Source organism: Scophthalmus maximus, chromosome 16 (genome assembly GCF_022379125.1).
Source record: "Scophthalmus maximus strain ysfricsl-2021 chromosome 16, ASM2237912v1, whole genome shotgun sequence".
Lineage (NCBI taxonomy): Eukaryota > Metazoa > Chordata > Actinopteri > Pleuronectiformes > Scophthalmidae > Scophthalmus > Scophthalmus maximus.
The window spans coordinates 18,786,595-18,812,485 of record NC_061530.1 but is presented as its reverse complement, the minus strand read 5'-3'; the positions used below and the strand labels follow the sequence as shown (position 1 = coordinate 18,812,485).

The 25,891-nt window shown below is 46.7% G+C and overlaps 2 protein-coding genes across 2 annotated transcripts in view; one reads left to right on the top strand and one right to left on the bottom strand.

The window, feature by feature from the left end:
- The first annotated feature begins 483 nt into the window (after positions 1-483).
- LOC118287289 (ATP-dependent RNA helicase DHX8-like) lies at positions 484-9,893 on the top strand. The gene is made up of 23 exons (XM_035612342.2): positions 484-644; positions 773-858; positions 949-1,015; positions 1,106-1,185; positions 1,356-1,462; positions 1,580-1,963; positions 2,192-2,336; positions 2,435-2,626; positions 2,725-2,812; positions 2,895-2,992; positions 4,050-4,197; positions 4,714-4,895; positions 5,027-5,221; positions 5,331-5,516; positions 5,620-5,830; positions 5,953-6,134; positions 6,411-6,551; positions 6,692-6,847; positions 6,972-7,109; positions 7,832-7,960; positions 8,063-8,259; positions 8,350-8,529; positions 9,304-9,893. Exons 1-23 carry the CDS (start codon positions 542-544, stop codon positions 9,521-9,523), a joined length of 3,615 nt encoding a protein of 1,204 aa, XP_035468235.1. The 5' UTR covers positions 484-541; the 3' UTR covers positions 9,524-9,893.
- A 401-nt stretch (positions 9,894-10,294) lies between these two features.
- etv4 (ETS variant transcription factor 4) overlaps positions 10,295-25,891 on the bottom strand; it is a 28,723-nt gene continuing 13,126 nt past the window's right edge. Inside the window, exons 5-12 of the mRNA XM_035612370.2 lie at positions 19,606-19,735; positions 18,671-18,853; positions 17,896-18,338; positions 15,263-15,331; positions 14,545-14,592; positions 13,392-13,564; positions 11,750-11,851; positions 10,295-10,811 (exon numbers count right to left, since the gene is read on the bottom strand). Of these exons, the coding sequence (XP_035468263.2) occupies positions 10,584-10,811; positions 11,750-11,851; positions 13,392-13,564; positions 14,545-14,592; positions 15,263-15,331; positions 17,896-18,338; positions 18,671-18,853; positions 19,606-19,735 (1,376 nt within the window). The 3' untranslated portion in view covers positions 10,295-10,583. The remainder of the gene's footprint in view (positions 10,812-11,749; positions 11,852-13,391; positions 13,565-14,544; positions 14,593-15,262; positions 15,332-17,895; positions 18,339-18,670; positions 18,854-19,605; positions 19,736-25,891) is intronic.

Below are 25,891 nucleotides of genomic sequence, written 5' to 3'. Positions count from 1 at the left end.
TGTCGTCTTTCTGTGTATATTAAAGTTCCTCATTCAAAAAAGATCACAACGTCATGGCAGAAATACAGTATGAGTTAAAATTCTCCAGATGAAAAGTATAAAACAAAATAATAAAACAATCTAGAAATATTAAAAAAAGATAGATAGAAAGATACTTTATTTATCCCAAGCTGGGAAAATCTGGACAATCTAACAGCAACACATTTCGCACAGCGCACTTTAAAATTATATACAATATCTACACAAATAAATGTAAAATATACGAATTGCGAAAAATATATAGGATAAGAATAATACATTTAAGGAATTTACATTAAATATTAACAGTAGAACCAGATTAAAATGAAGCATAAGTACTCAAAATGATTAACTTGTGTGAATGTTCTACAGTTTTTCATATGTAAACTGTGTTGTAGTACGCCTGTTGGCCGGCAGGGGGCAGCAGCGATGAAACATGTCGTTGGCGCTCAAACGAAGACGGAAAAGATGTAGCAGTAGAAGAAGAAGCGCTTCCTGCTGGAATCAAAACAAGCTGGAAAAAATGTCGGCGACAGACGAAATTGAACGTCTCGAATATTTATCTCTGGTGTCGAAGGTGTGCACGGAGCTGGAGAATCACCTGGACATCAGCGAGAAGGATTTAGGTAAGGCTACGTGACAGCGCTGTTTTCCCCTCGCCTGCTGAAGCAGCTAGCTTAGCACTGCTAACTCAGGAACAGAATACAAACAACAACTAGCATGTGTCGTTGACCTCACGTTGCTGTGTTTGCAGCTGAGTTTGTCATCGACCTCGCCGAGAAGCACCCGACGTTCGAGGAATTCAAAGCTGTTCTGACACAAAATGGAGCCGATTTCACAGTGAGTGCTTGAAATGAACCACACAGCTTCACCCGCTTCGTGTTTCTTCTTCTTCTGTGTCGCTTTACTCGCTCTTCTCTCTCCTTCCAGGACACACTCGTCGGTAATTTACTTCGACTCATTCAGACCATGCGGCCCCCGCCGTCTACAAGTAAAGGTACAAAACACTTTTCTCTCATCTCAGGGTTTACAGCTGTTGGCCCACTGTTACATAACGTCCCCCCCCCCCCATGTGGTTTGTTCCCAGCACATCAGCCAAAGAGTGAGAAGGACCAGCTGAAAGAGAAATATCCTGCTCTATGTCAACCAGACGATCCGGCCTGGATCGTAAGAATCATTATCATCATATTCTTCATATAAACACGATGACAGGCAAATCATTTTTATCTCAACCTTTGTGTCCTCTGGAGTAAAGTAAATGAGCAATAGGGAATCAAGAAGGATCATTATTTATGAAGTTATGGTGCTGTTGTCACTAATTCTTGCTTCTCCAACAGTTTACCCCCCGTCACATAGATAAAGACGATGAGCAGGTTGCCGCGGCAGCCATGAAGGAGCTGGAGATGCTGATGCCAAATGTTTGTGGGACAAGCTCTGACAGCAGGTAATTTAAAAAGTGGATTCACTCACTGACGAAACGAGAAACCAATATACAGTTCAGGTTATATTCTTTATAGCCGCAACACACTGATAACTAAAAACTTTTTATCTTTTCCTACAGAGGTCGAGACGCAGGTGGTGAAGGCGGATGTAAGCGGAGTCGGTCTCGCTCCACGTCGAGAGATCGTGCCGCAGAGACGAACCCGAAGCGGAAAAGGAAGCGGCCTTCTCGCTGGAGTGACCGTCCACCGAGTCCGGACAGAGACAAAGACGATAACAACAACAGGCAGCAGCAGCAGGAGGAGAAGAAGAAGGAGGAGGAGAAGAAGAAGGAGGAGGAGGAGGAGAAGAAGAAGAAGGAGGAGGAAGAGGCGGCGGCGGCTTGCATGCGGGACAGACTCGTGGACAGGCCCCTGTCGGACGAGCCTGTCGTGGGCGACATCTACAACGGGAAAATCAGCAGCCTCTTGCAGTTTGGTTGTTTTGTGCAGCTGGAGGGCCTCAGGTCAGTAGATGGCGTCTTCATCTTTGTCAGGATTTTTAATTCTCTGCCTCCTGCACTTTATTAATTCCACATATTCTTAATATGTACATATATGTTGTAAAAACACAAACATCCACTGCATGTTTCAGTCCCATTTTCTTTTTTTTCGCCGTCGTCTGACTCTCGTGTTCTTTTGGTGTTTTGCATCCCGAGCCTGACCGGTGTTGTGTAACTCTTAACCGCCTGCAGAAAACGCTGGGAGGGTCTGGTGCACATCTCCGAGTTGCGCAAAGAAGGACGAATAGCAAATGTGGCCGACGTGGTCACCAGAGGTCAAAAGGTGAAGGTCAAAGTGCTTTCGTTCACGGGAAGCAAAACCAGCCTCAGCATGAAGGTGAGACAACTTTATGGTTTGATACTGAAGAATTAAGTATAATCATTTATTTGCAAAAAACAACAACAACTCTGATGCTCTGTGTTTATCGTGTCCAGGATGTGGACCAGGAGACCGGGGAGGACCTGAACCCAAACCGGAGAAGAAACCTGGACAGTGGAGTTAGAGACGAAGCCATGAGGAACCCCGACCGTCCCGCTGAGGCCCCTCTGCTCGACTTAGAGGAAAACCCAACGGAACACAAACGGCTCACCAAGATAACCGACCTTGAGAAGTGGGAAATTAAACAGGTGCTCGTCAAAAACACATTCACATTACTTCTTCTTAATTGTGTCATCTTCGGTTTTTTTTTTTTACTATGTTAAAAAAATGTTTTTCTCTCATTCAGATGATTGCCGCCAACGTACTTCCTAAAGAAGAGTTCCCGGAATTTGACGAGGAGACGGGAATCCTTCCCAAAATGGATGATGATGAAGGTGAAAATTCTACACTTTCGTTGGCAAGATTTATTTTTGCTAAAAAGTTATTCAGCAGCTAACGTCACCGTTCGCTCCGCAGATCATGATGTGGAGATCGATCTGGTTGAAGAGGAGCCGCCGTTCCTCAGGGGACAGACGAAATGGAGCACGAACCTGAGCCCGGTCAAAATAGTCAAGGTATTTATCCAGACTCTGTGGTGTTGGTGAATGTATGCAGTTCTATTAGACATAAGAGGCTTTATTCTTATTGTAGTTGTACAAGGGAATTTAGTTTGGTAGCTTTCAGAGAATCAAGAATAAACCTAAAACAAAAGAAAAAAAATATACATAATCTAAAAAATATTTTAAAATACATATCCAGCATGTGCAACATATGATGGAGCAAACATTGCAGTGTAAACACGAGATGTAAAGTACTAACCTGCAGTTTCTATTGCACACAGGGAAAGCCATGACTGCAGTAGTTTTGACCTACCACCAGATGGCGCATTATAGTTGTTTTTCTTTGTGTGTTTTGAGATTTTGCATTAAACACCACATAATACCAAATATAAGCTGAAATAAATTAATAAAATGTGTCACAGCCTCTTCCAGTGGATATTAATACCCTTGCATGTAAAATTAAGAAGTTAAACCACACCCAACTAACACCACACGTCAAAAGGTCGTGGCCTTAATTTAGCCCCAAAATAGTCGCTGAAGATCGGGCTGTGTCGAGTAGAGACTTTATAGAGATATAGGTCTTTTCAACGACCAGAAAATGTATGCCTTTCAACTTTTGGTTTTCAGCCAAATCTGGACGTGGTTTCGACAAATGTCAAAGACGTCTGCTTAGCCAATTTTTGCCGGCTTGATCTTCAGCGGTTATGTCCCCTTTTTTTTAACGAATTTTTAAATGTTAAATGTATAACTCTAATATTTTGCACAGAGACATCCTTAATTCCTCATATTGAACATTGTCGGACACTTCTCCAGAATTCCCTTCTGGAGAAGAGAGAGAACACAGTGACACTCAGGGCGGTGTAACCTCATTATTCTGTCCAGTATCTATGTCATTTATATTGGTTTAAAATGTAATATATATATTAATCCAAATTCATTCGGATATCCGGAAACACTATGATCTATAAACTGGTGCTGTAAATACTGATGAATACTAATGCAGTTGTGATAAACGTTTCCTTTTTTGTTTCTCTACATTTGTACCGACATCTGTTCTCACTTTGTCCATTAGAACCCAGACGGCTCCCTCTCCCAGGCGGCCATGATGCAGAGCGCCCTGTCGAAGGAGCGGCGGGAGTTGAAGCAGGCGGCGCGCACAGCAGAGATGGACTCGATCCCCACCGGTCTCCACAAGAACTGGATCGACCCGATGCCCGATTGTAAGCACCGAGACGACGACCCAGCAGATATGATTATAGATTCATCTATAGATCATATGGCGGTGTGATTTCACGCATCACAAATATCACCGTCAACCGGAAACAAATTCAGAGACAAAAACAATCCATGTTGTGTCAGCGATTTGTTTTTGTTTTCTTAATTTGGGAAATAAAATTCATCTGTCCTGTGCCAGGCCTATTACCCCGTTACCATGCCGCGGCTGGAGATGATTATCTTGCTTCCCCATGAGTTTATTCCTACACACACAGAGAGAGACATAATGCACTGTGACTCTGTCTTCCACAGCCTGAGGGGATATCGGAGGCTTTACAAGTTCCTCCCAGCTGGTCACTACCACCTCTGACTCATGGTTTAAATACAAAAAAATATAGTTGGGGGGAAGTTGATTATCAGCGTAATTCATCTTAATCAAACAAAATGGTAGATTGGCAGGAGGTGGGAGGGATGCTTCTTTGCCGGAAACCTAACGTCTCTCGACTCTCTCTCCTGTGAAGATGAAGGAAGGCAGATCGCTGCCAACATGAGGGGCATCGGCGCCATGCCCATCGATCTCCCAGAGTGGAAGAGATATGCCTTCGGAGGGAACCAGGTGTCTTATGGCAAGAAGACGGAGCTTTCCATCCTGCAGCAGAGGGAGAGTCTGCCTATATTCAAGCTGAAGGAGGAGCTGGTTCAGGTATGAGCGGCGGCGAGATCCCACCGATTTGATTCACGGGAACGGATTCCTGAAACATCAAGAAAACAATATCAACAACACCACAATATCTCTTTGAAACGCTCCCGCCGATTCGTTCTCTCCCCCAACAGGCTGTCCACGATAACCAGATCTTGATCGTCGTTGGAGAGACGGGGTCCGGTAAGACCACGCAGATCACTCAGTACCTGGCGGAGGCCGGCTACACGTCCCGTGGGAAGATTGGCTGCACGCAGCCCCGTCGTGTGGCCGCCATGTCGGTGGCCAAGAGAGTCTCCGAGGAGTACGGCTGCCGTCTCGGCCAAGAGGTCAGTGATCGTAGCGAGAGTCTTTTTTCTCTCTCTCCCCAGCGTAGCGTTTTATCTGTTTCAAATCAGCCGACGTTTGTAGCTGTAACCTGTTGTAATTTTTTCCTAGGTGGGTTACACCATTCGTTTTGAGGACTGCACCTGCACGGAGACGGTGATCAAGTACATGACCCACGGAATGCTGCAGAGGGAGTGTCTGGTGGACTCGGACATGAGCCAGTACTCCCTCATTATGCTTGACGAGGCCCACGAGAGGACGATCCACACCGACGTGCTGTTCGGCCTCCTCAAGAAGGTGCTTTAAACTCCACAAACCAGTTGGAATTGTTTCGGGGAATTGCATTCCGACAATGTTTTTTTTCCCCTCACACAAGAACTTCCGCTCTCTCTCTTTCTAGACGATAAAGAGACGCAAAGACATGAAGCTGATCGTGTCCTCCGCAACACTGGACTCTGTCAAGTTCTCCCAGTATTTCTTCGAGGCGCCCATCTTCACCATCCCGGGACGAACGTTCCCGGTGGAGGTTCTCTACACCAAAGAGCCGGAGACGGACTACCTGGACGCCAGTCTCATCACGGTCATGCAGATCCACCTGACCGAGCCTCCAGGTAATCGTCACTGCAGTTAGATTCCCCCCAAAAACCACACTGGATTCAATGGTGTCTGGAGGAAAAAATGATATGAAATGAAGAATAAAACACCTTTCTTTCTGTTGTCGTCTTTTTCCCAGGTGACGTCCTGGTGTTTCTGACGGGACAGGAAGAGATCGACACCGCCTGCGAGATCCTGTACGATCGAATGAAGTCGCTGGGGCCTAATGTTCCCGAGCTGATCATCCTGCCGGTGTATTCGGCCCTGCCCAGCGAGATGCAGACCAGGATCTTTGATCCTGCACCTCCGGGCAGCAGAAAGGTAACGTGATCGACCGATTGACATTCTGTGGCGTCTCGGTCGAGCAGTATGAGACATGACAATAATTCCTCTCTGTGAATCTCCCGGAGATTTTCCAGCTGTATTCTAAAGCGTTCACTCGGACATCCTCCGGACGTTTTACTAGGGGGTGTTGGCAGGAAAGCTCCGGATATTGCCTTCTCACACGTACAGCCCCTGTAATGTCTGGACTTCGGTGCCTGTCTAAAAGCGGCTTACGTCTAATATTCTCTCACTTTTGTTTCTATTTTTGCTTAGGTCATCATTGCCACAAATATTGCAGAGACGTCGCTGACCATTGATGGAATCTACTACGTGGTGGATCCTGGATTTGTCAAACAGATCGTGTATAATTCCAAGACCGGCATCGACCAACTTTTGGTCACTCCCATATCACAGGTCATTGATTTTAACTCGATCCCTATCGTTAGTTTTGTTAATTCGTCCATCTTGGTAACTTCAGTTGGAAGTGATTTAATAGATGGTCGGACATATCCTTTTTTAAAACGCCCTGGTTTTGTTTTGTTTTGTCTTTTTAGGCCCAGGCCAAGCAGCGGGCCGGTCGCGCAGGCAGAACGGGCCCGGGGAAATGTTACAGGCTGTACACTGAGCGAGCCTACAGAGACGAGATGCTGACGACCAACGTGCCCGAGATCCAGAGAACCAGTTTGGCCAGTACCGTGCTGTCTCTGAAGGTAACCTAGTTTTTCAAAATTACACCTCCACGATCAGTCTCCACCTTCACGCCTCTCCGTGGAAATCTGTAATTAGAAATTTAAAATGACATTTTTCTCCTTTTGCTCTACTCGCCGCCCCCAGGCCATGGGCATCAACGACCTTCTCGCCTTCGACTTCATGGACGCTCCGCCCATGGAGACGCTGATCATCGCCATGGAGCAGCTCTACACTCTGGGAGCTCTGGACGACGAAGGCTTGCTCACGAGGCTCGGCAGACGGGTGAGGAGTGTTCTGTTGTTTCCCTCGGGCGATAAATCTCAATCAGATCACATAGATGTCACACAGATATCTATAACTGCATTATTACTGCCATCTGTGACATTTTTACTAGTCACAATGTATTTTGGGATATTCAGAATTACATTATGGATATCTGAATTTAAAATTATGCCTAGTGACAGATCTGGATATCAAAGATGTAATTGTGGACATTGAAATTGACAAAAGAATGCGTCATCTGTCCTCAGAAGAATGAAGTTGTGGATATCTGGAATGTTCTTTTTCACAATAAAAAACTGGATTAGAAATATCTTTTGAATACATTTAATGTTAAAACGGCCTCTTACCTCCATGCCATAATCTGACACTTTTCGTCGCCCATCTGTCCTAATTTGTGAACGTGATATCTCACGAGGGAATTTCTTTCAAAAACTTTGACTCTAGGATGAACTAATTTGGTCGTGGTGGTCCAACATCAAGATCACTATTACTTCACAAAACCATACCTCTGCAATGAATATGATAAAATACAAGTATTGCCTTTTTATTAAATGATTCCAAAGTCTTCTGAGTCTGGACAAATGATTGATTGACCGAGACAGTCATTCTTCAAAGTTGTAAACATCGACAACTTTTTACTTGTAAGAATGTTATCGTGGAAATCTTTGAATACCCTTTTAATTGTCAAAAAACGCGGGTTAACACCCGTGTCTGTGGTTCAGATGGCTGAGTTCCCTCTGGAGCCGATGCTGTGCAAGATGCTGATCATGTCCGTGCACCTGGGCTGCAGCGAAGAGATGCTCACCATCGTCTCCATGTTGTCAGTGCAGAACATCTTCTATAGACCAAAGGTTCGTCTACTTCTATAAACATACATCTGTAGTGGGAAATGAAAGTAAGTTTCCTCAAAAGACAGAAGTAAATAAAAAAATTCAATCCACTTCCGTCTGCAGGACAAACAGGCCCAAGCCGACCAGAAAAAGACAAAGTTCTTCCAGTCGGAGGGAGACCACCTCACGCTGTTGGCTGTCTACAACTCCTGGAAGAACAACAAGTTCTCCAGCCCCTGGTGTTTCGAGAACTTCATCCAGGCTCGCTCCTTGAAGAGAGCCCAGGACATCCGCAAGCAGATGCTGAGCATCATGGACAGGTAATGTGCACAGGAAATAAATCCGTTATTGATATTTCAGTATTTACGACTGTAGAATTTAATACTAAAATGAGGCTAAATGTTTCCCAGGCACATGTTGGACGTGGTGTCTTGTGGGAAAAACACGATGCGGGTCCAGAAAGCCATTTGCAGCGGTTTCTTCAGGAACTCGGCCAGGAAACACCCTCAGGACGGCTACCGTACCTTGATTGACCAGCAGGTGGTGTACCTCCACCCCTCCAGCACGCTGTTCAACCGCCAGCCAGAGTGGTGAGTCCATATTGAAACAAAATAATCCCACTTCACAATCCCAAAAACATCACTTGAATCCTGAAACACTTTTATGTTGGAATGCTGTTATGGTCGAAACCTCCTGTGGATTGAGTGATTCATTTACATGGATTTTTCTTCATCATTATTATTAATCAGCTCATTGTTCTTAGATTAAGATTTTCTTAAATGTTATTATTTGCTTTTTATTAGTTTTTTTTCTTTCTTCAAATTGTCATTAAATGATTGATCCAAAAATCTGGAAAAATAATGCGTCACTGTGGCTAAAACTAATAATGATAACTAATTTGCTGATATTTTCATAACAAATCAATTAATTTGATTTTGAATATAAAAAAAGGGGAAAAAAGAGGATAATAGATTGTGATGTCGTCTATCCTGGAAACAAGACCAATCAGAGAACTAATGCTTATGGGCTCTGTCATATTTACCTCTGTCCTCCTTAGACAGGTTGGGCCAATCACCACCATGTATATAATGTGGGGCGGGTTTGATACAATGATTGACAGACAAATAGCACTGACAACAACCAAGATGGCCGCCACTGATGTGGAGGTCTCCTTCCTCTTCAGATCCTCTCATTTGAGAATCTGGGACTATTGAATGTTATAGTTGTTGATAACACTTTTTTTCTATATAAAAAGTAATGATTATTTATTGAGAGTTATTAATTTGTTAATGGACATAATCATTTAGTAGCAACTCTCTTGGTTACTAACTGTTCTGTCATCGTCATCTCTTCTTTTCCCTCAGGCTCGTGTATCACGAGCTGGTGCTTACGACCAAGGAGTACATGCGGGAGGTTACCACCATCGATCCACGCTGGCTGGTGGAGTTCGCCCCGGCGTTCTTCCGAGTGGCCGACCCGACGCGCCTCAGTCGCCAGAAGAGGATGCAGAAGCTGGAGCCGCTCTACAACCGCTACGAGGAGCCCAACGCCTGGAGAATCTCCCGTGCCTTCAGGCGACGCTGACCACTCGCCGCGGTCTCGTACACGTACCAGGTGGACACACAGCAGCGTGGTGGTGCACACGGAGCCGGCTGACGGCCGGAAAAAAGACACTTTCATATTTTAATCTTGGTTTAATTTCACTTTGCCGAAGATAAACCTCCCACAAATTGTAATTAAACCTTGATTAAAGGGCTTTTGTATGAATATTTAAGCTTTTTCTAACTCGATTCAGTGATAAGTTAGCCCTGTTTGTTTGGTCATAACTGTGGTTTAGCGTTTCCTATCTTGCATTTTCTATGAAATTTTGTTTTAAATTTTCTTCCTTTTTAAAAAATTTGCAATCTGATGTAGGGTTTTTCATCATGACACATAAACACTGGATGCACTTTTATCTGCTGCTGCGTGTTAATTATGTTTGCCTGGACATTGGCAGATGTATAAAATGTACAATACTTAGGAATAGTTAGAAATTTTGTGAGACGATTTCTTTTAGCGCGTGAAAACTGTAAAGTGTCAAATCGAGCCAGGATAGTGATTTCCTCCCGTTTCCAGTCATTATGCTACGCCAAGATAACATTTACTGGAAGAGATTAAAAACTCTGCACACAAAAAATCCATATATTTCCTAAAATAATCTTGTTTTTGTTTTTAAACAGCCAGAGCAGTTGATTCATATAATTATTATGAAAAGGTTGGGGTTTTTTTGCCCACCATAATCGTCCTCGCTGGTAAAAGGGAAACAACCACATGAAATAATAACACAGAGAAGAATAGTCTGGACCTCAGTTTGGATATTATTATTATTATGGGTATTTATTAAGCAATCTCTTCAACCACAGTCATGTTTATGGATTGAATAGGCCTCAGATGTGAGAGGAATGCAGCTCTGAAAAACAAAAAAACAAAAAAAAAAAGAATCCCTAATGAGATTAATTTAAAAACAAAAACACCATAGCCTTATATACAAGTGGATGGGGCGGGCATGTGCAAGAGGTGCATGGGGGGTGTCGGGGTGTGTATGATGACGGGTTGGTACAACAGGAAGTATCTGAAGGCGGGGGGAGGGGTGGGGGAGCTGGCTTTAGTACATGTAGCCTTTGGAGTAGGGCTGGGCGCCCATGGTTTGGGGGGTTTGTTCCGCGGTGTAGGGCGCGCCCTCGTCCAGGTGGGACAGGGGCACCGTGTCCTCCTCGTTGACGTAGCGCTCGAACTCGGCCTTCAGGCTGGGCCGCTGATTGTCGGGGAAGGCCAGCGAGATGAGCGCCTCGGGCTCGCACACAAACTTGTAAACGTAGCGCTCGCCCGCCACCTGGAGAGAGAGAGAGGAGGCGGCCGGAGTCAGAAAGGAATGCATATAAAAATACTCAACTCTTTTTCTTTTTTCAGGTGTGTTGCACTCGCAGATTTCTAAAGATCTCTGTTAAGCACCTGTGTAACTTAATTTGACAGTAAGCTGCAGTTATCAATGACTCGGCTCTGATTGACAGTGACATTGTGAGATTTGACAACATTTAATTTGACTCATTAGACGTAAGAACGGCCACTGCAACTCTTAATTTCCTCAGATACATGTTTTATGTGAATTTTCATGGTGAACAGCTGATGTGCAAATATGATATGATACATGAGATGTAGGTTGACGCCCCAAGAGACGCTAAAATTAGAGTCACTTTTCCAAATAAGTAACTTTAAAAACTAATTTTAGTATTTCAAACTTCACAGAAGAAGCCTTGTGTTGGCTTAAGTTAACCTACTGTATATTAATTTATTGTAGGATAAGTAGAACAGGTCCACTTTCATCATGTTATGGTTCACTTTCTAACTTTATGAAGAGTATTGATAATAAGTTGTATCTATTGATTCATTAATCATGATAAAGCCATTAAAATGTTAGAGTCTCTAAAACTTCAGGCTGCTGGTAAATCGGTCTGTCTTGTGTTCATCCTCCTCCAGTATCATTTGTATTTCTCTTTTAAGTTAGAACTTAAAGTCCAGACTGAAAAATTCAATGTAAATCCCTGTCCCATTTTTTGCAGCTTATTTGTAACTAACTTAAAAAAACCTTTGCAGTCTGTGCCTTATCAAAGAGGATGGTCATGATATGAAAAAGAACTGGAATTTTCGTGGACATGAATGTCAAACTTTAGGAGACCAAAGTATCTGCAGAATGAGGACAAATTTTAAAATGACAAATTCCCAGCGCCTGCGATAATAATAATGATAAAAAAACAGAGGTGTGTTTTGTACCTTCTGCATGATTCCCTTCTCGTAGTAGTAGCGCAGAGAGCGGCTGAGCTTGTCGTAGTTCATGGCTGGACGGTTCTTCTGCATGCCCCACAGCCTGGCGACCTGAGGAGGAGGAGGAGGAGGAGGAGAGGGAGGAAGAGGAGGAAATGGCTGTGGTTACACTTTTGGTTTTGAGTTGGGCTTTGGCGAGGTTCATGTGGAGGTGAGTGGTTATTTGCATGTTTCGAAATGTTTCGTGGAGCGAAGACTTTCTCAGACGACACGTCGACAGTTGTTTGTGTCAGCGTTTTTTTCTTCTTCTTTTTCTCTTTTCCCCCCGTGGAAGTTCATATTCCCAAAAATCATTAGCGCTCGTCCCCGGCCGTCTGTAACTCAGAGCTCCGACCACTAGGGGTCCTCTGCCCTCACTGCGTCAACATGGCCGAGAGCAGGGCGAGTCCCCACATGTGGATTCACTTCCTTTTTATGTAACCCATTACCACTTGAATGCAACCAGAGTCCCACAGTGTTCGCAGTGAAACGAGAGTCGTGGCTGCTTGTCAAAGAGGCCCGGGCCCATGAAATACAGTGCCCCCCCCAAACCCAAACCCAAAACTGAACTCTCCAGCTGACGAGGGGCCGCGAGCACTGATGGAAAAAAAATAGTGTCTCACAACAACAGGCGAGAGGGGGAAGTAAATCAAATCATCCCACAATGGAGAACAGTCTTGGTTGTTGACAAACATCTCAGACGGGGGAGGGAAGTGTAAATGTTGAGGGGAGGGGGAGGCTGAGATTCATGAGTCAGGAAGAGACAGGTTGAATCCCACAGTGGCCTCTGGCCTGCAGGTCTGTCTGATCTCTGAGTGCGCTCTCAGCCCTAATTGCTCTTGTAAATCTCTTACCCCCATCCATTTTTAATGTACAGTAAAAAAAAAAAAAAAAGATAATGGAAAACACCGTATAGCCCCCGACCCCCACCCCAGTATTTGGATCCAGCTAAGTGGGACGCTGTCCGATGCGTCCAATCACATCGCAGACTTAAACGTCGAAATGTGAGGAGGAGGTGAGAGAGAGAGTCGGGGGGGGTTGGATGATCCCGTGATGGGGCTCGTACTTCGGTTTATCAATGCAGCGTTTCACGTGCTGAATAATGAATGGGGGTGGGGGGGGGGACTAATGGAAGACGGATCAGAGGAGAGACCGACGGGGGGGAAGTGGCCAAATCTCACGTCTAATCGCTTCCAATCGAAGCAGCGCCTCACGACCCGCTCATTCCGAGAATAAATCAGATTCACATTCACATCGTGATCTTTATCAACACTGCTCGTGATGTTTTATTACTCCAGACATTTAAGATTATGAGACTTATTACAGTTTTCATAAGAGAAATGGTTCTATTGAGACAGTGACGGTGTTTCTCTTGATTAACGGGAGCTCATCACACTGTAAAAAAAAAAAGAAAAAAAAAGGCATCTGAGCAGTAAATCCTAATTCAAGCCTAAAAAATGTCTCTTAAGAAGTATCCAGATGTCACAGCCTCTTTATTTATCATTACACGTGACTCATGGTAGAATACTAAACCCGTTCAGCGCTAAAACTAATAATTAATTTCCCCATTCTCAAAGGAACTGAAAGGAGTTCGGATGTGCTGTTACTGTACCTCCTCAGGCTCAATGAGTTTGAACTCCATGCCGCGGCCGGTCCAGGCGATGAAGTGGGCGTTGCCCGGGTCGTCCAGCAGGGCCACCAGGAACTGCCAGAGCTGCAGGGAGCCGCGGCGCTGGTAAGGTGTGCCCTCGCGAAACACGCCTCCGCCCTCCTGCTTCACCTCACCTGGGACGGGGGGAAGAGAGAAAATGAGCAGAGGTCAATTACAGAGGCAATATGCAAACGGCGTGTAATTCAGTCGCACTGCGGTTTGGGGCCCAGTTAAATTGATATCGGATACATTTTCGGCACATTAATCTCCACCAGACCGTTAAACGTCCAATCGTTACATTAGGGGTCTGAACACTGGTTCTTATGTTACGCTGAGTTTGACTCGTAACAGCTGCAGAGCATCTGAGCATCTCGTCTGGATGTTTCATGTTTGCATACCGATGTAAACTGAGCAAAGTGCTTACTAACAACGGCGTGCGGAGGTGGGACGGAAACAGGACAAGTTGGAGGGAAGGTAGATAAAGAACTGCATGTCTAAAGATTATACCGGGGCGAGGCAATGCGCACGTAAACAGACACTGATTCGTGTTTGCTTGTCCGTTTGTGTACCGGCCACCGGATATGTTGTACACATGTTGTGGGAACACGAGAGGCACGGCTACGTTACTGCTGCTGCTGCTGCTTGTTGTCGCCTCACAGGAGGAGCTGCACACTTCACTGCCTCGACCAGCAACGACACCTTCGGCCTCTTACCACTCGATCCCCTTTAGTGTCAAGTCGCCAGCAGACACCACGGGAGGCCGCTCCTGCGTCGGGTGCGCGGAGAAACCGAAAACCCACCAAGTTCTTCTTTCCCCCCCACAAAGACCCGAGGATCTCTGATGTATGTACGAGACGGGCGACTGTACGGTGTGTGTGTGTGTGTGTGTGTGTGTGTGTGTGTGTGTGTGTGTGTGTGTGTGTGTGTGTGTGTGTGTGTGTGTGTGTGTGTGTGTGTGTGTGTGTGTGTGTGTGTGTGTGTGTGTGTGTGTGTGTGTGTGTGTGTGTGTGTGTGTGTGTGTGTGTGTGTGTGTGTGTGTGTGTGTGTGCGCGTGTGCGCGTGTGCGTGTGCGTGCGCGTGCGCGCGCAGGGATTATGGCGACGGCAAAACTTACCTTCGAACTTCTCCGGAACCACGCGAGAGTCGTTTTCAAACAGATAGCCTGGAAAACAATAGGGGGAGAGTTGGTTTAAGGTTTCAAGGGGCCTCGATCCAAGCGCCACTACGGGTTGCTCGAGGACTTATTCACACATGAATAATGTTAAGGCAATAAGTGAAGTACTCCTCTTTCACAAAAGTAAACCTGAGTGCTTCGACAACAGCCAAAGGATTTCATAGTGGAAAAACGTAAAAAGCGTCTTGGATCTTTGCTCCGCGTTTCAGGGCCGGCCAGATGAAATCCTGACATCTTTTAGGCCCCTGAGCTCAAGGGGTTGGTGAAGAATTATAATTGACCCGAAATGGTGCGACAAACAATGGCAGTAAAGAGGGGAAGGATTGTTTCCCCCCTCTTTCTTTTTTTTGTGCCTGGGGGAAATTGTGTGTTTTTCTTCCAGGAGTTCTGTTTATTCAGGGATTCTTGAGGCAGGGGGTGAGAGCCGAGAGCGTCCGCCAATGGAAACACGGACACGCCGCAGGTTGGCCGGTGGAAACACGGGACAATCTGCTGCGCCGGGTTTAACCAATGACCAACGAGGCCTCAAATGTAGATAAAGCAGTGGAGGGGGGGGAGGAGATTGGACGTATGCATCGGTAATGACAGCACCTTGATTCCTTCTAGTGAATGACGACGAAAGAGGTAAAGATGAAAAGAATACATAAATTGTGTTCACCTTCATTGCTGTGCTGGGGGTTTGGGTAGCCCTCACTGTGGTGGTACATCGAGGGGCATCCAGGCACATCTGTGACCGAAACACAAACAGCTACAGGTCAAACTAACAGGTCAACTGTGTGTTCAAACTGTATCTGCAACAAAAAATTGTGGGTTTTTTTTTAACCTTGTGGCCTAAAAACTAAAAGTGGCAGAAGGGAAACAAGAATTTTTACAAGAATAATCAGATTACTAGTTAGAATGTGTACAAAAAAACAACATATTGCTTACTAAGCCATGATAAAGTGTGTGTATTGTACAGATACTGTGTGTGTGTGTGTGTGTTCACCCTGAGCATCGCAAGGACAAACGCCACATTCATCATATCACTTGTCTTGTCTCTGTCTCGGTATTTTTAGGCGATGAGCGAGCACCTTCAGCCGACCAGAGCAGTGGAACCGTATACAGTGTCTGCACTTTGTCTGGGGCACATCATTGACTCCGCCTGATATTATATTCCTCCTCATAAACTTGCAGGCAAAAAAAATTCTATACACACACACACACACACACAAGTTGAAAACCCCTCATTAAACGTAATAATGAGTTCTGCAAGAGCATTTCCTCTGATTGCTCTTCTGTGTATTGCTCCTTCCTTGACACACAAGAGCAGTGTGTCACCGACTGATCTGTGTGTTCCAGACGAGCGAGGGAGAATACGAAACGGAGAGGTGCAGCTCTCTTCGCCTCTGGCTCTGGCCGTGACTCACTCCCGGGGAATGCAGCTGCAGCGCTGCGACTGTGATAAGATGCCAGTGAGGAAAATCAAAACCCTCCATTCCGGGGCGGCAGCAGCAGCAGCTCGATCGTACTGTAAATAATACGTCTGCCCCCGAAAAATGGCAGGCTGCCAGCGGGGAGCGATAGGGATGGATTGGGGGTGAGAGCACCGGTGGGGGGTTAATCGTGCGGCGAGCGGCATTTGGCCATTTTGTGTCTTTCATTGCGACACAATGGCAGTGATTACGCAAAAAAGCTACTCGGCAATCCACACCGCTGCGGAACGCCCAATATGGACGCACGGGCACTTTTTTATTGGAGAGGCAAATTGTTCCACAGCGCAAAGTGATATGGGAAGTCGCGGTAGAACAATAGGTCAAGGACAGTTCCCTCACCCTGGATCGACGTATTATCATCAGGTATTTGATTGGTTGGGTTTAGGCAACAGACCTGTCTGGTAAGGCTCAGGACATGAATCGTGGCTTTGGTTGCAGCGTTCGCCACCTGTTTAAAAAAAGCCTCTTATGTCAGGACAAGAGTCTAAAGTCTTTAACTTATCTTTGATTTGACAAAACACCTGTCTCACGAAGAGCACGTCGCGCCTCGTAGGGCGGTCGAGCTCTGTAACAGAAGAGCGATGACCTCTGATCGTTTGTGTCCGACCGGCTCCTGCTCTCGGTCAAGCTTGTAGCAAAGACGCAGGAAACTCCACCAACAAATCTACTTTCTCCTCCTCTTCCTCCTCCTCCCAGAAGAAAAACATCCGTTTTTGTACTTTTCCCCTCCGTCTTTCTCAAGGTTGTGTGATTCCTTGTCTACCCCCCCCCCCCCCCCCCCCCCCCCCCCCCTTCCCCTTTCTCTCAGAGGTGAGAGTATGAAAACAAAGTGAGTGAGAGAATTAGGTCGTTGTTTTCTTTTCTGGTTTCTGTGCTGGAAGGCATCCACCAGAATCTCGACGAAAGCCTCAACGTGACACACTCAGTCCTCCATCAGCCTCTAACGCAGGTGAATGAGGACAGAGTGTGCGAGCGGTGTTGGGTTTCTCTCCTCCCTCCGCAAGGTTTTGAATTCAGAGAGCGAAGCGGAGGAGCTGGTTTTCTGTTCTCTCCAGCGGTGGAGCTGGTTGTCAAAGCCCCTGAGCTGGCTACTGCCCCGACCCACCTCACTCCACTCCCTCCCCTCGCCCCCCCCTCTCTCTCGAAGTCCAGCCAGTGAGAGGTTCAGGTTACTGCGGCCACGCTCATTTTTCCATTATGAGTTCATCTGCCTGCAGAAAAAGGAAGCCGCTGGTGCAACCTGAAACCCCGGAGCACTCCACCAGGGACTCTAGTCTTTCCAGTGCCCTCCATTTTCTCAATGAAATTCCTCTGCCTCTCTCTCTCTCTCTCTCTCTCTCTCTCTCTCTCCGGGAGGGAGGAGTGTAGCTGCAGCAGGAAAAAGAAGAAAATGCTTCCCCCCACTTTTCTTTGCAAAGTGCCAGAGAGTTGAAAGGAGGAGCTCTGGAGGCAGGAGTCGACATACAGTGAAGAAGTTTGTTTGCCATTTGGACATTTTGTTCTCGGGTTGGTTGTGCTCACTGCGGAGGGGCCGACGCTAACGCTAACGTGCAATTAAAATATCCCTTGAGCAATAAACGGTTGAGATTTTGGTTTAATTTCACGCTTACATACTTGGCCCTATTTTTTCTTCATTCCCTTAAATGCTCAGATTTGTTTGTATGGACTCAACTGATGTTCATACAATAAATGTTCACTCTGTGGTGATAGATCTCCAATCTGATCGTTAATTATTCCCCCTACCGGACTGAAACTATTAGTCGATTGATCAGTTTTTCCCCTTACAAGTGAGGATTTGTTCGACATATCTCATACTCACCAGGTTCGTAGGTGTAGTCTGTGGGCTCCTGCTTGACCATCATGTGGGCCGGTGGGAACCTGTGTGGGTGTTGGTGTTGGTGTTGGTGTGGGTGGGGGTGGGGGTGGGGGTGGGATCCGAGGCCGTGGCTGTGGCCGTGTCCCGGTCCCGGTCCGCTGCCGTGCCCGGGCCCTGCCATGTGAGCCGCTCGCTCGTACAGCGGGTCCACGTATTCTTGCTTAAAGCTCTGCTGCAGGTAGGGCATGCAGGGGTCCGAGTGCTGCCGATGATAACCACCCCCACCCCCTCCTCCTCCACCTCCACCTCCTCCTCCACCCCCTGGCCCTCCACCAGCTCCACTGCCAACGTGGCCTGCTGGTGCAGACGTCATACGCTGGAAGGCCTGCCCCGGCTGCGGGAACTGGGGGCACATGGGGTCTCCTGAGGGGCCCTGAAACCTGGAACTGGAAAAAGAAGGTACACACCCGCTCAGTTTAGGATCTCATATTTACTGTATTATTTTAATATGATGTCCTCATGTCTAAACTAGGCTAGGTGTCTATTTTTTCACCAAATTGTAATCTTTTTCTTCCCCGTAACTCAATAAAAAACTAACGTTTTTGTTCCAATCAAAGGGAATTCGACCTTTGCTTGTCTATAAAAAATCAAATAAAGGGTTATAGCTGCATTCTTATCATTAACACATATAATTCACTCATAGCTCATAGTTTAATTACATAGTTTATTAAAAACTTCAATCACAGCTGCCGCCCCGAGACTTTTTGTGGTTTGTCACCTGGTGTTGACGGGGTAACTGTTGCTGGGCAACGGCTGGGAGGCGGCAGCCGGGTTCATGTATCCAGCATCGGGCCGTCCGGCTGTGGCAGGTTTCGGGGAGTAATGCTGCTGCATGGGAGACATGGGGGTCCCTGGGCAGGAGCTCTTGGCTCCTCCTGTAGCCCTTTTCTGCTCATAGGCACTGTGAGGGAAAAGAAAAAGAAATACATTAACACACAGTCATTGTGACTAGCGTCCATGCACACGTCACAATAGGGTCGCACTGGGGAGGGGTGCTAGTTTTACAAGGCTTTTTTTTCAGTCAACACAACAAACAGACGGAGCTAATGGGAGTTCAGTAGGTGCTGGGGGGGGGTTGGTGGTCAGTAGCATGTGGTCAGGGTTTTAGTTGTGCTGACTTATTCATGAAAGTAATGACCGGTGACGGGTTATTGTACTGGCTCCTGCTGCTGAGTTAAATAGAAGAAGAAATAGTTTTGGACAAAAGGCAGAGAGACGACGACTCAGTCCGGGAATCGTTGCGTTGACTAAATTTGAAAGATTTCCCCAAATAAGAGCGAAAAAAAGACGCCCCGGTAAATGACAAGTCTTCTTCATTTTTGTTTTCGAACTGAAGACTGAATGTGAAGTGTAAGAAAAATAGAGCACGGCAGTGAAGAAATATGTAGTTCCTTTGAAAACCTTTTCGGCCCACGTGTTATGAGGATTATCCAGACAAACGCAACAAGAAGCTGCGGTGGATGTTGTTCAGGCAGAAGTTTTTATTCAGCCACACACAAAAAATCTCACATGGATTTTTTTCTCAAAATCTGTCTGACTGTCCTAGACACCACAAACAGTAAGCGAAACAATATGTGTATTTATTGTTGTTTTTTTTCCGAGGCGGCGAGAGAACGCGACGGACTTGTGACCACGAGGGGAGGCCGGAGGTACCTGGCATAAAGGCACTGCTCTCCATTGGGGAAGCTGAAGCTCTGCTTGTGGCTGCAGGACTGGCTGGGGTCGGAGCCCGGGCTCTGCGGCTCCTTCTTGATAGTGACCGGAGGGCTGTGAAACGCCACCGCTGCAAGAGACAGGTCGAACACAAAACAGAGATGAGTGCTGGCACTGACACACACACACACACACACACACACACACACACACACACACACACACACACACAGTGGGATTCATACATTCTGTCCCCGTCCAGCCCTGCCCCGATACCACTGTTACCAGGCTCAAGGAACAAAAGCAAATACAGTCGGCACAGGAATCTCTTTTACGTGCCAGCCAAGAAATGCTTAAGTGACTGTCAGCTGCAAAACACAGGGCAGCGAGACAGACAAATATAAACACACACTTACACTTGAGACGCAGGCAAACACACACACACACACACACACACACACACACACACACACACACACACACACACACACACACACACACACACACACACACACGCTCGCTCACACACACACACACACACGCTCACACACGACTGCATTCCTAGCAGATCATTTGGAAGCGTCCTCGCCCACTTTTTCTTCCCTTGTTCCAGACACAACAGCAGCAAACAAAACTTCCTAACGTCAAAGTCGAGCTTGGAAAGCTGAACGGGCTCTCCGGGGGCCAGAGAGACAGACGTCTGTGGTCCGATGAAAGCTCGTGTCGCACGTCTGTTCGAACAGCACATACGGCGGGTGCGTGCCTTTTCGGGATTTCTTCCCTGTTTGCGTCCAGACGTCCCAGACGTCGGCCGTCCCGCCGCTTTGTGTTTTTTGCCTTTGAGTAAAGTGAAGGGACAGTTTACGACGTGGAAATCCCAAATATTTAGCAACCTCGACTTATGTTCCGCTCAAATGTCCAGCACGTCCGAGCTGTCCGTCAAGCTGGACTGCTGGGGGGAGGAGGGGGACCTTTGCCTCGACGGCCACAGAAACCACCCAAAGTGGAGCTTCAAACTGCGCCGAGGGCTCGTGTTTATTATGCGAGGGGAGGTTTTCACCCGGAGAACTGTACAGGATGTTTTTCTGGTCCCGACAGGGTAAACAGCAGCAGCTGTGCACTTCCAGCTGGGGGGATAGGCCTGTATTTTACGTGTGCGTGTGTGCGTGTGTGCGTGTGTGTGTGTGATCTCAGTCGAGTCTGTATCTATTTGTGCGTCTCCTTTGTGTGTCTGCAGTCGGAGGGTGTGGAGCCCGACGGAGCAGGCCACACTGAGAGCTCAGCCCAGGTAATTACACGCTGTCGTCCATTCACAAAAAAAAAAAAAAAAAAAAAGGGAGGAGAAGAGAAGAAAAAAAAAAAAAGTCTGGCATGACTGAATGAGGCTGAAGAGAGATAGAAGCAGGGAGAGGAGAAAATAAGAGTGAACAAAAAAGATTATAGTGACGTGACCACAAACAGCCTGGAGGATTTTCTGTTTTGTTGGATTTTTCCTTCAACTCTCGACGTCGATAGAGGCGAATGAATGTCGTTAAAACTGGAGTAGAAAGATTAAAAAAGGTTTTCACTTAGTGTTTGAAACTACGTGTTGAAGTATCGAAACAAAATTATGACAATCTTAAAAGTGATTTGTAAAGTAAAAGTGCCAAATAGATAAGATCTGTTGTTGCCTTCCTCAACACTTCTGAATTGTTAGACGCATAAAACAAGTACATTTTTAATAATGTCACTTTGGTTTCTGGCAGATCTCTTTCACTGGCCAACTTTCCTTTTTTATTCTTGAATTTCAGGAAGGAGAAAAAGTAAGAAGTGATGACTCTGTCGGGTCGTCGTCCACGAACATCTGCGCACTTCTGCTTCGAACAGGTGTCACTTCCTTCCTGATGCCAGTCAGATGTTTATTCCGTCTTAACCTTTTTTTTTTTTAACTATTTCTGGTTTGGCACTCACCCACTCTCCCATGGCAGGCGGGCAGGTGAGGAAGCGTTGGCTTTAGCGGGAGGATCAACGGGATTAAAGAGCATTTACCCAGATTTCCCAGACAGGCGTGATGGGATTCCAGCCTCCCGACAGCTCGTCTGCCGGCGCGCACAGGGTGGCACATGAGCGCCGCCGCTCTAATAATACGAGTGTGTTTGTCTGTTGACTTTACGCCCCCATCCCCCCGCCATGGTCATGAACTGCAAACAATCCTCAGAGAGGAGAGTTTGCACAAGTGCAGGCACAACGCGGCGGCCAAGTAGATCCGCTGATGTGAGTGGCAGGAATATACTGTCCCTTGATGAGGCCCTCTCTGGGTTTAGGAGGATGTTCCATTTCAAACAGTCGTGGCCTGGGAATGGCGTCAGCTGGGGGGGGGTCTGCTTGTGTGTGTGTATGTGTGTGTGTGTGTGTGTGTGTGTGTGTGTGTGTGTGTGTGTGTGTGTGTGTGTGTGTGTGTGTGTGTGTGTGTGTGTGTGTGTGTGTGTGTGTGTGTGTGTGCGTGTGTGTGTGTGTGCGTGTGTGTGAGAGTGAGACCTTTTTGGAATATTAATTAATTTGGTAGATGAGCGCCAGGCAGCTTCTTGCGTTGTTGCCAGTGATTGTGATTGCTGCCGCCTGCGTCTCCCATTAGATAGAGTTGGTCGATCGAGTAATGAAATACACCAGTTCCAGCGCAAAACACACAAAGTGCAGCTGACGGGAGCGTCGCTGCCTTTGCAGGTGTTAGGGAAAGAAAAAGAAAAGTTGGGTTTCATCAAATGTATCCTGAGGTGGAAATCAGTTTGTGGACCAACTCTGCGCCAAGGCGGTTAAAAAAGTCATTTTGGGAATAAATGTAACATCCCGTTCCACGAATAGCCCTTATATTAAAACAAACTGTTCTTCCGCTGACTATAACAAAACTCTCTGGCGTATGAACGGTAAATCTCCCTGTCCAAATGATGTCAAATGTGTCTGCTGAAGTTTACAAAGGTGGTGGCAGTTTTATAAACGGATTCCAGCGAGAGTTATGTCCTTCGGGTTTCCTTCTCTTCCTGCTTTTATTTTGTGGGAAAGTCTTACGTCAGACCTTCGCGGCGATCCTCGTATTTCATTTCTTCTTTTTCTCGGTTCGTGAACTGTGAGCGCGGAGCGTGACGAACCTGAAAGCTGTTTGGACGTGAGGAGACGGATGCAGCACCGGCGTCGCTGTCGCCTCTTAACGCAGATGATTTTGAGCTAATGCAGAAGTAAAGTATTTTCGTGTGTGAGCCTCGGCACTGTCCTGTGGACGAGTGTGTGCACGCTCTCCCTCGGCACTGGCAGATTTCCCAGCACCTCCTTAACTGATAAGGTCAAAGGGCTCCTCCTCACTCCCAGCCTTGCCTTATCTCCTCCTTCCTCATTTTTGGGGGTATTCTTCACCCTCTCCCATTGACGGCCTATTCTGAGCGCTCCGCATATAGGGAGATACCCCCCCCCCCCCACTCCCTCCCCGGCTAAAGATGGGGTGGAGACGGACTTTTACATATGTAAATGTTGGCTCTTAGAAGAGGAGGATGCAGGGTGAAAGGTGATGGTCATGGCTGAGTGCTTTAGGAAGTAGAGGGATCATTACGGAGGGGGGGCCGGGGGGGGGTGTCCCATTCAACAGACACCCACCACAAACAAATCGCAGGGGCAGACCCTCCCCCCAAACACACTCTCTTCTCCACACAGTGGGCCCCTCAGCTGAGCCACACGGAGATAGTGTGAACACGACGGACACACTTTTGGATTCCTGGAAAAACGAGAGATGGCGACTTATGGAAAATTTTTGCTCAGCACGTGATTAAGGATATTGCCAAATAGAGCGTCCCCCCCCCCCAAAAAAAATCAATTAACACTGATTTACAGGAATTAAAATATTAATATCACCGGAGCGAGACCTCGCCGTGAACTCCCTCCATTCAATTTTAGACGGAGTGTTTCCTACCATTAAAGGCCCCGGTGAGGGGAAATCCACCCCGAGGACGGGAGTGGATCTGGAGAGTCTTACTGTGGATGTTTATGTGCGACGTGGCCAAGTCGCGAGTCTCTGGAAGTCTGCAAGCGCACGACAGCCTCGCTCACACTAACTCATCGGACATCGGCCCCGGCGTCAAACAGGGTGACTGGATCGCGCTTAGCCCGAGGAGCATGTGAGCGCGTAACGTAAATACGCACGCGACGGGGTCCGGTCGTCCCATCGCAGGGGGGCTATCTGGGGAGAGATCTGGTTCTTATCTCGCATGATGTGTATCGTGCATGTGCGAGCGGCACGTGGCCCCCGAGAAACGCCGGAAACACCTGGTCACAATGGATCAATGAAAAACAAGGAGGCCAATTATGCCACAATTGCTTTTAAAAGGTTGAAAAGGAAGCTATTGATTCACGTGGGTCGCAAATGACATTTGTTGCTTAGCGGAATAGGGGAAAGCAACGGTGCCGTGTTTAAGTATTTGACTGTCAACACATAGTTAGACGTGACCTTCACTTTACACACGTGGTATGTTTTGCTTTTTGGGCATCTGGATAAAAAGCAGAAAGACTGCAGACTGTTTACGTTACCGCGCTTTACTTAGTTCAAAAAAAAAAATTCTATTTCATATAGTCTATTGGTGAAGTAGCATTGATCACTTTGAGGGGGAGGGATGAAGATAATTCAGCAGAGGAGGAGATATGTAGACCAGAAAGGGGGAAATCGCACGCACCCACCCCCCAGCAAATCGCACCCCGGAGTATAATAACATTAAAATATGATGGAAAAATTCTGGACCCTCAACACTAAAACATCGCTGTTAATTAATTTACAACAGTAATCACATCAATCTAACTTTACAAATGTTTGAGACCAAGAATTATTGTTCTTGCGCACAAATTAAGGAAATTGAAGGCAAAAAATACACATTTGTGTGCGCAGGTTTTTTTAAAAAAATGATTGCGATACTGTAACTTATGTGGTTAATGAGGCGTAACAGTCAGATTTTGTTTTGGACCAATATTTACTGCTAGGTCATAGCGCTGTGGAAAGATAAAGAGGGAGAGCGGGAAGGGAAGCGAGGCGATACAATATGATCCAGACCGTTTCGACTACACAGAGTCTATCCCGTCATTCCACTGGCGCGTGGAAACATGTGCTGTACATGTGTGTGTGCGCTTCTCAGGTCACTGCACAATCAGAGAGAGGGAGACAGAGAGAAAAGCTCAGCTCAGCCGGCAACTGACAAACTCCCTCCTCATCTCCGAGAGACTCGACAGGCCCAGGAGTGGCTCTCGGTATCTGTCCGCTCGGGGAGCCCCGGAGTGTTGGATCCATTAGTGTTTTTCTCTATCTGATTTACAGGTTGTCCTCTCTCTCATCTGATAATGGTTCGGGCCCTTGAATATTTAAAGAACTGCTGTCCAGATACCTGCCAAACGGGCCTAAAGAGATTGATGGGAAGCACAATGGTATCAGCGAGGCAGATGATTGGGGATCGCCACAACACCCAGGCCCCTTTTTCACAAATTGAATTTTTCTTCGGTTGGCCGTTAGAACGTTTTTCATGCATCATGTTGCGTTGGCCAACAGGATGTAGATCTGAGTGACACCCATCGTGGGAAAGTTACTAGAACACTCAATTCTGCAGAGGTCCAAGTTTCACTTCTCCTTTGTCAACTGGAAATAGATGGTGAAGTGGCCGGAATGTTCTTGTCACAACAAGTATTTACAGCTTCTTCTCTTTCTTTTTCCCCCCCAGTGATCCCTTAGGCCATGAATCTTCTCAACAATCAGCATTAGTACAGAAGGATATCAGCCATCGATTGAATCTAGTATCCTTATTTATTCCCAATGAGATGGGGCTTAAAGAATCGCTTCGTGCTGTATCCAGCAGGGATGGATTGTACTGCCAAAGGCATGGTCACGGTTCAGAAGAGAGTAGTCACACTAAATCACTGTATTTCATATTTTGTGGACAATCCTTTTACAGTCCAGAACTTCCTTGATGTCTTCGACCCGTAGACGTCAGCAGAGGCTTTGTATCTTCCCCCGGTGACGCTCTCCTCCAGTCACCTACAGCTCCTCACCTTGTTGTGGGGTGTCGCTGCCTTTAGTCTGGTCTTCACCACGTGGACGTTGCTCAGTCGGACTCAGATCAGGTGACAGACTCAGCCACTCGAGGGGTATCCCAACTCTTCACCCTGGAACGCTCTTCTTCTAGTCCTGATACATTGGGTTCCGATGCATTGGGCTGAATCAGAGCACACTGATTCAGCCTAATGGCGGCGGCGGCTTCGGATCACGAGATGTTCCTTCCATCAT

Coding starts and splice junctions, on each gene's coding strand:
- LOC118287289 (XM_035612342.2), top strand. CDS start 542: ATGTCGGCGACAGACGAAATTGAACGTCTCGAATATTTATCTCTGGTG. Junction 5,517..5,619: donor TGTTCGGCCTCCTCAAGAAG/GTGCTTTAAACT, acceptor CTCTCTTTCTAG/ACGATAAAGAGACGCAAAGA. Junction 6,848..6,971: donor GTACCGTGCTGTCTCTGAAG/GTAACCTAGTTT, acceptor CGCCGCCCCCAG/GCCATGGGCATCAACGACCT.